This window comes from Chiroxiphia lanceolata, chromosome 11 (assembly GCF_009829145.1).
Source record: "Chiroxiphia lanceolata isolate bChiLan1 chromosome 11, bChiLan1.pri, whole genome shotgun sequence".
Classification (NCBI taxonomy): Eukaryota; Metazoa; Chordata; class Aves; order Passeriformes; family Pipridae; genus Chiroxiphia; species Chiroxiphia lanceolata.
The window spans coordinates 18,086,666-18,102,479 of record NC_045647.1 but is presented as its reverse complement, the minus strand read 5'-3'; the positions used below and the strand labels follow the sequence as shown (position 1 = coordinate 18,102,479).

Below are 15,814 nucleotides of genomic sequence, written 5' to 3'. Positions count from 1 at the left end.
TGCTTTCGTTTGCTTACGAAGTATTAAGAGTATTAATTAGCATTACTGGTGATAATTAGCACGTTTCAAAAATATATACAACATTTTGATGTCAGATGAATGATGTGGCAGTGTTAGGTCTCAGAATGTTTACTTGTGTGTATACCTTACAAAACTCTGCTTGTTTTTATGTGTGCACTTATAATTGTTTTCATGGGAAGAGTTTTGGTGATATTTACTGATGCTATTAATACTGGAAAGAGCTCTTTTTTTCTTTTTTAACTTAGTAATAATGATTTGTGATGAGAAAAAGATCAGAGGCCACTACTTATGTAACTTAGAGGAAACACCCAGCTGTGTTTCTCCATCTTAGGCTTTTATCATAAGAGGGATGAGAGAATTGGTGGTTTTTGTTTTTTCCTCGTATAAATTTGGCTTGAAATTGGAATGTTTTTTACATGCTTTGGAGTTATTTTTAAGCTTTTGCTAAAACCTGAAACATCAAAGTTTTATGACTTACTTGGAAAAATTAAAACCAAGTATTACTGTCGGACTTTGGTTTTGGTGTCAGTTGTATTAAGGCAATGGAATTTCTTGTTAGACCAAGTAACTTAAAATGAAAAATATGGGGATTCCTGTGTCTTTCTTGGGTAGTGGGTTCAGGAAAAAAAATATTTTGTGCTGCATTTCATGGTTACATCCTCTTTCCAGAAAGATGAACCCACAGCTGATGCTTGACAAAGTTACTTAAAAACTGGCTGAAAGTCTCTTAAGCCTCAGCATTGAGTGACAGAACCTCAGTGTGTTCAGAATTAAGTGGGCATCAATTCCCCAGAGCACAAGCACTAACAAATCAAGGCTTAGCTAAATAAGATAAATAAAATACAAAATATCTTGTACAATCAGTATTCTAGATGTACTGATACATCATCATGCATTTGATGCTTAACTATTTCTACAAATTAGGAATCTATACTAGCTTCAAACTTAGAGTTGATGTGGCAATAGGAACTAGCACACCTTTGGCATTCACCTGTGGTAGGTATTTGAGGGGAGAAACAATGTCAGAAGTTTATAGTTGTGTAATAAAAAATATTGTGTTCCTATATCACTTATGTCTAGTTTTAGATAAACTGACTGTCAAGGCCTGCACACTCAATTTGTGTTTTTAATACACTGCATGGTTTAAAGTAGTTGAGTGAAATGGTGCTTGAAGTTAACTCTTATTCTTTTTTTTTTTTTTTTAGATTAGTGATAGAATCACCTTCTCTTTTTAATTTGAAAGTCTGATTTAATTTTCCCTAATGAGCAGAAGTATTGTTGTACAAGGGTAATTCTGTTTCTTCTCACTGACATCTAGCTGAAATCATACTTATTTACAGGTAAAAAACATGAATTCAGCTTGCTGTTAATTATATTGTCACATTTCCTTTAAGAAAAGCTGTGGAACAAGGCTCAGTCTCCATCATTCATTAATATCTTTAGTCATAATTAATAGTCATACGATGCTGGACTTTGACCATTGTGTTAAAATGGGAAACTGGTGTTGCAAAAACAGCTCTTGTGAGTACAGATCAGCAAAACTTATATATTTCACTTAAAACTGCCCTGTGTAAAAATAAAACCTGTTTTTTATACATACACGTTCTTAGATAATTTTCAAAGCAAAACAGTAGAAGGAGATTTAACACAACCTTGAAAAGTTCCAGTTGCTATATTGATTGGTGAACTAAACCTTAATAGGAATTGTTTTCATTTTTCACAAACCAAGTTTTTAAGGAAACTTTAATGAAATTAACCTTTGAGAAGTTCTGTTTCTAAACATAACTTTCTTTTGTATGCATCTTCAACCAATACACTTTGAAGGGCAACTGAAGAGATTTCATTTCAGATTAAAAGAGTGGCATTGGAATTAAAAGAAGTGTTTTGCCTGTGTAGCTTGCTCCAAGAGTGTGCTGCATTTATCTGAAATGTAAAATGTGCTGATTGTTCTGAATACTGGCAAAGAATGTGAACCAGCAGTTACTGTGTGATTTTACCTACACGAAAAGAGTACGTGATGAAGTGAAGGTTGAGATGTGTGTGTATATATGTATTTTTACACTTCCATTAACAGAAAAGATTCTGAAAGCAGTGACACCACAACTACTGAATAAAGTGACTGTTCAGAAATAGTTATTTCAGAGCAGAACCACACTTCAACGCCGCAGAAGGTTCTGGGTACGCAGGGAAAACAGCATTAGTGAGGGAGAGGATACGAGCCTGTAAACAGAGGCAGAAAGGACCCTTTGTTACCATGGCTGAGTTCTGGGCTGTGCAGTGGCAGAAGCAGGGTTAGTAGTAGGTGCCCACGGGCAGCATTCTCAGGCAGGAGAAGGCGTTGACGTGCTTTGCCAGGACGATGGGGTTGCCTTCCATCCTGATCTCGTCCATGCGCGTGCGGATGTACCGCGTGTTGTTGGACTTGCAGAACGTGTCGTCCGTGATGGTGGTGATGTTGTTGTACTGCAAAACAAAACAGTTGAGTAAACACACACAGTTCTGTACACATGCACCCACATAGGTGGAAGATTTTTCACACTTTAGTTTTATTCCTCTTGCCCACCATTTTATTGTCTATTTGATTTGTCTGTAGAATAGGCTGAGTTGGAAGGGACCCATTAGGATCATCCAATCCAACTCCAGACCCTGTGCAGGGCACCCCAAGAATTCCATCATATATTTTAGATATGTAGGAATCAAGTCTTTTCAAACTGATCAAATGACTTGACGTTGTTATTGATGAATGGAATGTATTGCTGATATAAAGTTATTGCTTATTTTTGTAATTTCCTATCCTCGATGTACAGAACTAATAATAAATCCCTGCATGGTAATTAGCTGAAAACAACTTCAAACTTCGGATGGTTGTGGCCACACAGATTAAATTGTTTTATTTGGAGGAGCATTAGACAATTGTGGAAACTGCTTCAAAAGAGAATGAGTTTGTTTTAAAGTATGTAACTAATGAGGCTTTTCCTAATAGAATGTGAGGGAAATGCTTTTTGAATACCTGAAGGTGAAGAATCCGCAGGCTCTCCGGTAAGTTCAGCGGAACAGATTCCAGTGCATTGTGCCCCAAGTAGAGGTAGGCCAATTTGTGAGCTTCTGTTAAAGAGAAATTACTAATGCTGGTATTGCTTACTTGAAGTTAAATAACTTGTGCCTGTTAGAAGACATCAGTATTTTTTTCTGATCACAGAGAAAGCCTGGAAACTGATATAAGACAGAACATTCTTTTGCTGTGAATGTTGAATTCTATTATATTCAGAAACTCATAGGCAGGCCTTCTATGTCTTGGAAATTTCAGTTGCCAGCACATTGGTTATAAAACTTGAGACCACTATAAAGCTCTATCTTTGTTTATGAGTATTTCTGTGGTCCTCAGAACTGTATTTGAGCCATCAATTTTTGAACTGAGCTTTTCTTTGCATGTAAGAGAGAAAGGAGGTAGGTAAGGTATTTTGTAGAAAAATATGATTTATGTGAAGGGCATGAGAGAGTGAGTGCACAAAGGACTGATCTTCCAGAGCGCCTTAAAAGCCAAGGAACAGCTGGAAAACTTCATCGCAGTTTGTTTCTTAGATTACAATAAACACAGGAAAGAGAATTTGGTGGCAGACTGAATAGTCTGGTTACTAATTTGAATTTACTTTGGTCACCTAAATTACTGGGTTTTTTCCTTACCTTGAAAGCATTTGCTTTGATTCCTCTGCTCTTGATTCTGTTTTGGTTTGCGTTAAACGTTGTTAGTTTGGGAGGTAGAACAGGAAGTTTTACAAGTCGATTTTCAGCAAGAGAAAGTTCTTCCAACAACAGAAGCTTTGAGAAGGCTCCATCTTCTATTTCTTCTATCCTGTTTCCACTAAATCAATTCTTCTCAAGGTAGCTTTACATAAAAGAAATGAAAATCTAAATATTGACTCTATAATTACGTGGCATGTGAAATATGTATGGCTGCATATGTTAAAGGTACACTGCTGGCTGCAGCATCTGAATTGTGATCTACAAGTGCAAATACTATTAAAATGGGTAAAACCCACATCTGGATTTTCTCATGATCTTCAATTGAAAAAAAAAAAAAAAGAGAAAATACTCTGAATCCTTCTTTTTGTCTTAGAGACAACATGATTTCAGATATTCATAGAATTTGTCATGCTGTCGAGTGAGAGAGCTGGGAGAGGTGTCCCTGGAGCATTTGAAGGAAAAGTAATGCCTGCTCATTCAGTGCTGGCTGGGATGCAGAGTTGAACTTTGTTTTAGCAATCTGCTCTTTCCCTGATGGTTTGGGAGAATTAAGATGTTTACATGGTCCAAGAGGTGTTTCCATTTTACCTTTGCAGTTCCTTTTCTAACACGGGCATTGCATTGATAGTACCCCTTCAAATATACTATCAGGTGAGCAGAAACTAAAATTGGAGCATCACTTACTAATGTCAGCAAAATCTGAGGCTGCAATCCTTTTGATCTTGTTGAACCTTGCATACAGATAAGCTGTTTCCTTGGGCAGGGGGGGCACGGCCTCGATGTCGATCTCCTCGCAGTACACGGACCCGCTCAGGCACACACAGCAGGCACGTGGGCAGGTCTGAAACCAAACAGTGTTCAATAACTTACACTTGAATGGTCAAAATAGACTTTTCTCTGCTGTCTTTTAAGATTTCCCTTCATTAGATTTAAAAAAAAAAAAAAAAGAAAGAAAATTATTCATATCAGTTCTGAAGAGATTTAACATTCTGAACTGGTTTGAGTTTTTTATTCTTTTAATCGTGCATGATTCTCTGTTCTTATCTGAGCATGTGTTGAAATACTATTGATGGACCTCAATTAAGTTTAAGTCTTTAATTGGCTTAGAGTATGGTGAAGAGACTGATCTCTTCTTTGTGGTGACTGAGGACAGGACTCAAGGGAATGACCTGAAGTTGTGTCAGGGGAGGTTTAGGTTGGAGCTTAGAAAAAGATCCTTCCCCCAGAGGGTGACTGGGCGCTGAACAGGCTCCCCAGGGCAGTGGTCACAGCACCAAGGCTGCCAGAGCTCAAGAAGCATTTGGACAATACTCTCAGGCATGTGGTGTGACTCTTAGGAATGAATGGTCCTGTGCAGGGCTAAGGGTTGGACTTGATGATCCTTGTGGGTCCCCTCCAACTCAGCATATTCTGGGATTCTCTAAGTATGCCAGCTGCAAGTCTGTGACCGTGTTAAATGTCACATTTGGAACCATTCTTTAGACAGCAGAAACCCAAGGAGAAACACCTGGCACTGCACACATTTGGCACTGTAATTGCATTGGAGCATTTCTGGCAGGTCACTATATTCTGTCTTGCTCCCAGCTACTATTTTGTCTAAAACTTTTGATAAAAAATCCAGCAGTCCTGACTGTATAATTATCCTGGAACCACAGAATGGTTTGGGTTGGAAGGGAACTTAGACCATCTCATTCCAAGCCCCTGCCACAGACAGGGACACCTTCCACTAGACCAGGTCACTCAGAGCCCTGTAGACAACCTCCATCAGTTTTATGCTGAGCTGTTTTTATAGCTGTTGTTTCAAATAGAGGGGAAAAACTTTTTTTTTTTTTAATGCAGTATAAGGCCATTGTGGCTTACCCTGTTCCTCATGGACATTAGCAAAGTACTAGAATTTCTGTTTTGCTTTAATTTTTCATGCCAGCAATATTCAAATACCTATAACGAGTGTGGCTTTGAGTGTGGTTTTGTCACCACTGCGGGTGCTGTACTGGTTTTCTAGTTGGCTTCCACCCTGGTCTGTCTGCAGTACAGAGGGCAGGGCCACACCACCAGGGAGTTTGTTGTCACTACAGAGCAAAACAGGATCTTCCACAACCAGGGAAGAGTTACAGAAGCAGCTGGTCAATACTGGGAACCCAACCCAGCAGGGATAACAGTAATCCTTTTTCTTATGCCGGTACTGCACAGAGTGGAATAGATTTGAGGTCTAGCTCTGTGAATACTATAATGTTTTAGGCTTAAGAGTTCTGCCCTATTTGCCTTTTTTGATTTAGTGTCTTGTTTGTCATTATTAAAAAGGCAACAGTTTTTATGCTTGCCTGGGACTAGAAGCTCTGGTGCTCTTGGACACTTGTTCAGCTTTTGACGAGAGCTTGCTGACAGATGCTGTTTGGCAATAATTAACCTTGACACTTTGGTGTAGATTGACACTCAACTGGTCTTGCTGAGTCATCAGTTATTTTTGGAAGTTTAGATCACAGACACATAAAATACATGTTCCTTTCACTGCTCCATTTGGCAGAGAAACTTTGTTCCTGTCATGTTTAGAAAGCTTTGTGGCTTGCGAGGAGAAATCTGGACAATGTACCTCAGAGCCTGCAGGAAAATGGCTGGTGAAGAAGGCTCCTGATGTACTTTCACTGTTGCCCTCCCTGATCACCAGGTGTAAACTGAGAATTGCAGATGTTTCTGAGAAATCCAGTGAAGTCAGTCAAGCACACCGTAGTAAGTCATCGTTGTGACTTGGGTAAACTGTGGAACTTACCGGGGGGGGTTTTTTGTTTCTTGGTTGTCTTGCCTGACTTATTTAACTTGGGAACATCTCAGTGGCAAATATGATTGTAGAGATTCTTACAAGCTGTGCTTTGTTTATTCAGAGTTTACCTGAGGATCCTTTCAATTTTTCCATCAGAAGTTGGAAGACTTTCCACAGGAGATATGAAAGATATTCATAAGTGAAAAGACTAATTCTGTAGCTTTTGCCATCCTTTGCATATTAGATTTTCACATTAAAATATGTTCTTTTGGAGAGCTCAAACAGGACACTGTTCACATCAGTTGACTTACTTGTATCCTTTGTTGGGGCCACATCCAGTTGGCTGTCGTCCCCTTGCAGTCTTAGGGAAGTGTCAAGAGAAACATTTGTTCCATCCTTTGGGTGAGAGCAGATGTTATTTTAAAAAACAAACAGCAAACAAAAAGCCACAGAGCATTACAAGGATCTGAAATAACATGTGTTTTAAAAGTGAGCTTCCTGTGGCATACCTCCTCTGATATTTAGTTTTTAAAGTTCTCTCTCTGCTGAATGACTGAGTGATCTATTATCCCTTCTGCACATGAACTGTTCACTTTGAAAGGCAAGAAGGGAAGCTGCTGCTGCTCATGCTTTTTAGAACAGTAAAGTCCTTCAGGAAAGAACAGTAGAGACAAAATAAAAACAGAGAGAAAATACAGACTACGTGGTGGGAAGGAATATGTAAGAGATGGGTGTCTACAAACACCTGGAGTTCTGAAGATAGATTTTGCACATCGTGCAAAATTGGATAGGATTCTTGTGAGTATAAGTTGGTTTTTGTTTTGCCCAAATACTCTTAGTAAAATGACATTTCCTCAAAGCTATTCAGATGTCCCTGTGGAGATGGTCATTGCATCTTTTCAACTGAAGGACAATTTAGTTTATAAATATGTCCTTTTCAGATATTGGCTGAAATTTAGCAGTTTGTTTCCATGAACTGCACTTAAATCTGTTCTACGGCCTCTTGTGGTGCAGGAAATGGTAGTTGGGTTCTTTTTTCACTGAACACTGTAGGAATTTGAGAATTACCTGTTATTACTAGAATTGTAGGATACATACAGTGGGTACATGGATTAAAGTTGAGGGTTTCAGGTTGACTGGGGCAGTTGTTCTTGGCTCATATAATTGTTTGTGTCTTTTATTGATGGGGAATATTTGTAGGACAGAGTAAGACAATATGTTTTTTGGTGTGTGTGGCTATTGGAAACACATGGAGGAAAGAACATTATCGGATGTGGAAGATGTTTTGTTTTAAATGTGATTAAGGATCAGGCCCTGGCAGGAGCTCTGTTGAAGAGCTGCTTGTGCACTGCAAGTGCTCACAAGTCAACCAATGTTAGGTTTTTCATCCCCTTACTCCCCTTTCCTTCAGGCACACAGACAGTCCATCTACAAGAGCAGTGGGAAGTAATATTATCTTCCAAGTTACTTTTGATACTGACTTTGTTTTAGTTAGTATTTAGTTGCTTGCATATACTTTTACTGGGGGAATTTTTGTCTTCTGCAAAACAAACCCCTCAGGCTTGACATATAAAGCCTGAGAAACAAATGTCTTGCCCAACCTCTGTCATTTTGGCCCCTTTTTGGCCTGTCAATCACCCATCCTTTGGCTCTTCCCTGCATCTGCCTGTCCATGCTATGGCTCTGGTTTGGGATGGGTTGCTTTGCTCCAGTAAAAAAAGGATCAGGATGTTGGCAGCAGTTTGGCAGTGCTGGGTGCAGGGAAGATGAGGGTGTCACCTCAACAGTTGCACTCAAACAGTAAATCTTACAGGTTTCTGTAAGATTTAGCTCCCACAGAGCTGTTTGTGAGGCGTGTGAAGATGTGGACCTTGGCTGAGGTGACTGTGCCAGCAGAGACTGCTGAGTACAAGGACTGGTAATGGAACAGCTGCACTGCTATTGCTGCAGTTTTTTGGCTTGTAAGGGACACTTTTAATGTGCTTGTATGAAAAACCTTTGCTGACACAGCATATCTGTACCAGGTGTAGGTTTCTAGTACAGTATCCTACTTGAGATGTGATCTGTGGAAGAGTATGGACAGGAATTCTTTGCAGAATTCAATGTACAACTAATCTCTGCCAGTGGGAAATGTCACAAAAAATTAAAACTGATTATTTGCAGAATGATATTAAATCCACAAAATGAAAAAATATTTGCTGGTCAGCTATAAAAATTCCTAAGCGTGGAGTATCAGTGCACAAGACTGTTTGGATTATAACCACAAGTTCATTGCTTGCATATGTTGGGAATGCACTGAAGGAATATTGGCTTATTTGCATAGTGAAATTCCACCTGCCTCTTGCACTTTACTGCACAGACTTAATTACCCACAGAAAACCACTTAACACTTTACATCTAAATACTTCAACCACCTTCAAATTTCTGAAATAACACACAAAAGTCTGTAAAGCTGATAGTTTATATTCAGTGAAAGGAATTAATCCAGATGTGAGACAGTGTCTAATTGGATGGTTCTGTTCTCTTGTGGAAATTAAGATTTCATGTTTTCAAATTGCTAAAATTTTATTCAAGACTGGGTTGGCTGTGGCTTCAAATAATCATTGTAATACATTTTGCTTGGCTGACCTTTTCCTTACCAGTACACTAAAGTTCATTTGGTTTTGTTGCTCACTAACACAGATGGGTTTCTTCTGATGTTTTTACTAAAAAATCTTCTTTCTAACTGTGTGTTCAAGCATGCAGGAAGGAGTTAAATTTGTCATGCACAACAGATTTCTGACTGGGCATGCTTGAGGACATTTTTGGCATGTATTTCAGTTACAGTTAACACTTGAAATATTTGGGAGCTAGAATCTGTGCAGTCAATGAATAGAGGATTTGTTTGTGCACTCCATGACTTAAACTGGGACCACTGGAACTTGTATAGATGTAGTTGTTGCACATAAGGAACTAATTTATTATTTTGCAATGAAAACATGTCATTGGAGAACTGACCTGATGGAAATAATGACCGACTGCATTCCTAGAATTATTTTAACAGAACTGTTGCCCTTCAGAAGACCTGTAGCTCATGGCACTGCCAGGAGGGACTTTGGTTAGTCTGGGGCACGTCTGTTGGCACCATTCCCATGTAGGTAGTTCCTTGTTGGTCTTTTACTGAAACCACAGCAATCATCTTAAAATGATTTCTTGATGAGTGTCTTCTGATGCTGTGCCTAACTGGTTAAAGTTTGCATTTTTAGTATTTTTTAAAAACTTAGTTGTGAGTGGATATTCACCTATTAGTTAAGAGTCATTTAAACTGTCTCCTTTTCATGGGTTTATGAAAATGTTACTTCATCACTGTGGCAGATGTCAGATTTAAAAATACCTTAGACATTTTAGTATAAATATGTAGCTGCTGTTTTAGTCTAACAGTGGAGTGCTGTAATTTCAGTAGAATTGGGAAAATATTAAAAAGGTATACAAACCTGATTTTTCTATATTTGTGCTGCAGTTTTTAGTCACTATCTTTTGCTGTTGTCTTATTTTCTTGTTTATCAGACTAAGTTCTTGTCACAAGTACAGTTAATATAATGAAAACCTCTTTGAACTTATAATACATGGTTTGGATATGTTTTATTTTCCTTGGCAATTAGTTTTGGGACAATCACTGCTGGGTTTAATTCTTGATCAGTGTTGTACCTCCTTCTCCTGACAGGTATTGGTTGGGTCTGAACAGAGGTGGGAGGTTTTTAACTGTCCCTGGCAGCTGAGGCTGTGGCACTTCATTTAACTCTTCCCTGGCTTTGTTTCTTCTGCTCCAGTTTAATGTGACAGGTTTGGATGTGGAGCACACAGCTCCCCGTTTGGGGGTGCTGCTGAGTGCCCTGAGGTGCAGCAGATATTCTCTTTATTAAGACCTTCGAAGTGTTAATCATGTAGGTGACTCCTGCAGGGCTGAACATTCCATGGAAGTTCAGGGCTGCTGAACTGTTGAGTTGTAAGAAACCCAAACCACCCACCCCTGAAAAAGCCCAGGCAAGAAACTTGATGGTTTGGTAAGTCAAGAGAGAAACTGGTTTATACTGGCAGGTTATGTTCAATAAAAGGGACTGTTCCAAGTATTGCTTGGACATAAAAAAAAAGTCATAAATACAGTTACCTTCCTTGTTTTTAAGCAGACTTACTGTGCTAATACACTGCTCAAACAGTTGAGCTAATAACTAGAATATCCTATTCTTGAAACTCTTCCAATTGTAGGCACAGAACTACAGCAGAGTTAAAATGATGCTTTAGTCTTATTTGTGAAACCCTGCCTTCTGTGGCTTTCTCAGACTGTAGCAAGCATAATATTTGTGGTTTTGAGTGGCTTTCCCTGTGTCTGAACCTATGGTATGTTTTGCTATTATTCCAAGACTGTTCCACAAAACTCACATGCACATACATCATTCACATAATGCTTAGCAGCTAAAAGTATTAAAATGAAAATATAAATAAAATACCTTTATTATATCCTTGGATTGCATTTCATAATCTTGTTGGATCAGGCTTCCCATGGAAACATCTGTATCATACTCCTCAAACTGGAATGGTTGTTGCTGTAGAGGTGGTGCTGGACTTACCAAAGGTACAAGCACAAACAAAAAGAAAGTAGCCTGCAAAGTCTCCATCCTTCCCTGGAACAGTGTTTGAGGCTTTCACTGAGCTGGTGGAGATCTGCTTATGCCTGGACTATGGAGAACACTTTCTTTGGGACTGGAAATGAAAATGCAATCCGTCAAAACATATTTAAAGCCTAGAGGACTAGTTGGCAGGGGTTTGTAACACATAAGGAACATGGAACAACTTTTAACTCTTGATATCCTTTAATTAGACTCTATAAAAGCTGTTCTTAACGTGAGAAGAAACTGGGAAATAACAAAACAGCGTTTTCCAAGTAGTAAGGAAAATATTATCTTAACTGCATTTGTTTCTCAGTGTTATTTTTGTTAAAAGCAAGAGGATTTTGTAAATTTATGAAACATTTGGCAAGTGTGTGGCTGGACTAATTAAAACCTGAGAGGTTCAAATGCATTTTTCTGGATTGTCAAAATAAGGATTTTTAAACCTAAATGCTCTATAACAATAATCTGTAATTGTCTTTTACATTTGAAAGTAAATGAGAGCAGATAACTTAATACCCCCTGAATATTTTACAGGTTGTGCACTTTTCAGGCAGGGGGAGGAGGCTGATAAACATAATCCTTCAAACATTACAAACATGCATGTGATACTTTTGTATCTTCATACAATATTTTCCCCTGTTTACTGTAATGGAGTGTTTTATTAAAGTTTTAGGTTAATATACTTTTAGGAAAAAAGTCCACCTACCTTTTTAGTAGATTCCAAATTCTTCAGTGACTGTCATAAAACCAGATATCCTTATCTGTAGGTTATTCTTACCAATGCACTTTAGGTTCAAGTTATGAATTACATCCCACTTGCTGAAATGGATACTCTCTCAGTTTGACAGTCTGAAAAGTACTTTCCATGGGGTAAAAATGCTCTGCCAGCATTCTCTCCCAGGGGGAGAGGTAATATCCTGGAGCAGGGGGTTGTACTTTGCGTAACATTTGTGAGTGCTAAGCCTGTCTGGCTCATCCTACTTTTGGTGTTACTTGTTAAAATGGCAGAATTCTGCTCTGTGGTGATTTCTTCTTTATAATTCCAAAGGCTTTTTCTGTAAATCAAATATTAATTGTGCAATCTAGAGGTCTCTAATAAGGCATGTGTTATCCATTTGGTTTAAATGCTTTAGCTCAGAGACAAAGCAGCTGCTTTCTGAGGCAGAGGTAGAGCCAAAACATACGTCTGCTGTGTTAGTCACGTTCTCTGAATAGTAAAATTACAAGTTATATATGTTTAGAGAAGTTTCACCTACCTATGAAATGGAAACTTTTCAGTGTCAAGAGTTCTGGAAACAAAAAAATACTCTTTAGAACTTCATGTGTGTTGATTTTTGGTGTGTAAATCATTAATTGACTTATTAGACAGTTTATTGAAAAAATGCTCTCACAAGAAATAGTTACTTTAAGTGAAGCTCTGTTTCAGTTCTATAGATAACTCAGTGAATGCTGTCCAGGTGTAGAATTTCCATCTGAACTATGAGCAGCAGTTTTCTGGATTTGTAATGCAGTTCTTCCTCCCCCATCCTTTTCCTCATTATGTATTTTTGGCAGGCAGCACAAATGGGAGCCAGATGACCAACTTGAAAGTTTACAAAGTAGCTTTTTCGAGTCTTTAAAAAGTATGTAGCAATAAAATCTAGTGGGAATATATCCAGATTTATATTTCTCTTTCAAGGTAATTTTTTTTCTTTTTTCTAGAGTAATATTGGGGATAAACTATGCACTTTTTGCTTGTTTATTGTGCTGCCTTGTCTAGAGACCAGATGTCTGTAGTAAATCTGCAAATGGGAGAGTGACTACAGCCAGTTGCTCCCTAAACTCTGTGAGTTTATAATATTACCACTTTCTGAACTCATTAGGGTTTTATAATAATGTTCTTAGTTTATCTCACATGCAGATTTAACAGTGTGATAGTTTGGACTTTGAGCTTGCTCTAGGATAATGATATAACAGATGTAAAGGGAACAGGCTCAGTAATAATGGAAGTTGGACCCTGAATCACATTGGATGCTGTTCTGCTGGAACACCAAAGGTTTGGAAGTGTCAGGTGGCAGTGGCAGTACCATCTGCCCAGCCCTCCTGGCTTCAGACGTGTTTCAGAAGTCATGACACAGCTCTGCTTTGTTCTTACCCCTTTCAGCTGCCACCCCTCTGCCAAACAGCCAGGTCAAGATTTCCTCTGGCTCTGAGGCATCCAAGTGTTTCCAATGCTTGAATGTAATCAAAGGATAACTATTCTAGGGGGAAAAAAGTATCAAGTGTTGAAGCTGAAAGCAAGATAAAATCTTAAATATATCTGTTATATTTTCACCATAGTTGATTTTATAAGTACTGAAATCCTTGAATCACAGCGAGGCACGTGGAATATCTTGGGAATACTTTTGGATTTTTTTTCCTTATATATGACAACTTTAAAAATGAGAGAAAACTACTAGATAAATGAGGCCTTGAAAAATTAGAAAGTCTTTGTGCAAGAAAGCTTTTGCTTACTTTGATCTGCAAGATGAAAGGACTTTAGGAATAACTTCTGCAGAAAATGTGAAAAGTCTGATCTACATCACAAGATTTGTGTGCTTATCACAAAACATTGTGTATATTCACTGTTCTTGTACAAGCACTTGTAAAAAAACTCGTGAATACTTACTTACAAATACATTCAAAGAGTGATATGTTAATTCATTTGGCATGATGTCATCAAGGTCTGGCTTACAGTATATGTATACTGCAGTAAATGTTTACTGCCAGTGCCAAATAAAACAGTAGTGCCATATTTTGTCTGCATTGTCATCCCTTGTGTCAGGAAGAAGAAAATATATCAGCAAATAATGTCAGATAAAATAGTTTTTATCTGAACGTGTACCAGATGCTCAGATCAGCTCAAGGACAGGGATGGGACAAGTGGCTGCAGACAAGGAAGGGGCAGCAGTGCTTCCTCCAGCACCAATGTTGCTTTATTCCTGCTCAGACTGGATCCAGGTCATGTGAAATGAAAATGTGGTCTTATGCACTGGCAGTAGGGGAGCTCACAGGAATACCCTGGCAAGCAGAGAGTGCTTTCTAGGCACTGTTAGTGCTTGGAAATTGGATGTATGGAAATCTGCTGCTTGGACTCTGGTTACAGGGATCTATGCAGTTGGAAGGTGGTTTCTGTCTTGGAAACCTAAACAAGCTGTTTTTAACTCACTGAGCTCCAGTTTCTGATAATGTTCATGGTGGGCTTTCTGATTTCCCCAAGATCCTAATTTGCACCAACTGATTTCCCCACAAAATACTTTTGCCTGAAGTGTTTGGCATATAAAATGGTCATTTTACTAATTTTGTTGACATGGAATCCTGGCTTAAATTTGAGCAGTGGTCGTTTCCCTACAGTTTTGTAAGGATAAAATGTAGCTGAAGGTATAAATGAAGCACAACACTTATTTGCTTCTAGTAGAGGGAGCCCAAGCCAGTTTGACAAGGGACACTTGTTCTCTGGATTTCCTGCCAGAAAAACTTAACTTGAGGGGAAAAGGGTTGCATACAGAGTAGGTGTAACATTTGTTGCCCAAGGTTGCCTTCTATCAGGTTAAACAATAAAAAATAATTCTCTTTTGAAAGACAGAAAAGAGAAGTTGGATGGGTATGGATGGCAGAATAGGAAAAGTGGGGAGTAGAGCAAGACAGAAATGAAGGTAACAATCCAAACTATCTGTTGCGCCTAAAGCTTCTTCAGCATCTGGGAAGGAATCTGGTATTTAGTGCAGTTTATATGTCAAGAGCAGATAAAGGAAAAAATCAAGCTGAAAACATCCTGGAGGACCTGAGGAAAGATTGTGTTTGCAGATTTTGTGAATTATTTGCTCTGGCTGCTGTCCAGCTCAGTCTATTTATCTTGTACTCCAAGTGCCCTCATATCTGCCCTGCTCAGAGCTTTAGTGGGACTAATTCAGTTCCATTCTCACCTTTCTACTAATGCTTCAAGATACTCCTTATGAAATAAACCAAAGCTGAGATTTTCAAAGTTTGTGAGTACTCAGGTTTGTTCTATATTTAGGCAAAGAAAGTGTATTTTTGCAGCTGCTTAAAGACCTTGGCTCTCCTCTTGTATCATATTCTCTAAAGGACAATATTGGCCAGTTCTGCAATTTGAGTTTGATTGGTTTTAAGCATTCTTGGAAAAAAGCAGTATGGATTATTGCTCAGCTGACCTGTGCTGATGGTGAATATTGAAAATCACTTATGCAGAATGTCCAAAAGTCAGTGTCTTTTCCTGGCCAGAAATTTGTCTGTGACAGAAGGAGATGGGGAGAAATTAGGAAAGCTTTTAAAGACTCCTGGGGATTTGTAGACCTGAGCAGGGTGCTGAATTTTCTTTTTGTGTGTGATATTTTTGCTCCACGTGGAAAGCAACACGTTCAATATTCCTTAGCATGTCTTGTGTGTGAAGTGTGATTAACCACTTCATGTTGATGAACTGTTCTGGATTGGAATCATTATAATAGAAAAGGTTTTATAGAGTAAAAGTGAGTTATTGAACCAGCCTGATAACATGGGCAAAATAATTTACAAGCAGCGAGGCATAGATTTTCTGTTAGAGAGAACAAAGGCATGAAGTGATGTTAAAACTGAACTCAGTGTTTATCTTTTTATTTTCTTTTTT

General features: G+C 38.5%; 3 protein-coding genes across 3 annotated transcripts in view; 1 reads left to right on the top strand and 2 right to left on the bottom strand.

Moving 5' to 3' along the window:
- Positions 1-15,814, bottom strand: part of LOC116792532 (serine/arginine repetitive matrix protein 2-like) — a 280,339-nt gene that overhangs the window by 66,850 nt on the left and 197,675 nt on the right.
- The window catches only part of CENPP (centromere protein P), a 127,867-nt gene that overhangs the window by 14,144 nt on the left and 97,909 nt on the right, over positions 1-15,814 (top strand).
- On the bottom strand, positions 230-12,045 carry OGN (osteoglycin). Its single transcript, XM_032699561.1, is given in 9 exon segments — positions 230-2,484; positions 3,032-3,126; positions 3,690-3,890; positions 3,893-3,907; positions 4,450-4,589; positions 4,591-4,606; positions 6,835-6,919; positions 11,011-11,263; positions 11,879-12,045. Coding segments are annotated over 8 exon segments (891 nt in total). The 5' UTR covers positions 11,179-11,263; positions 11,879-12,045; the 3' UTR covers positions 230-2,313.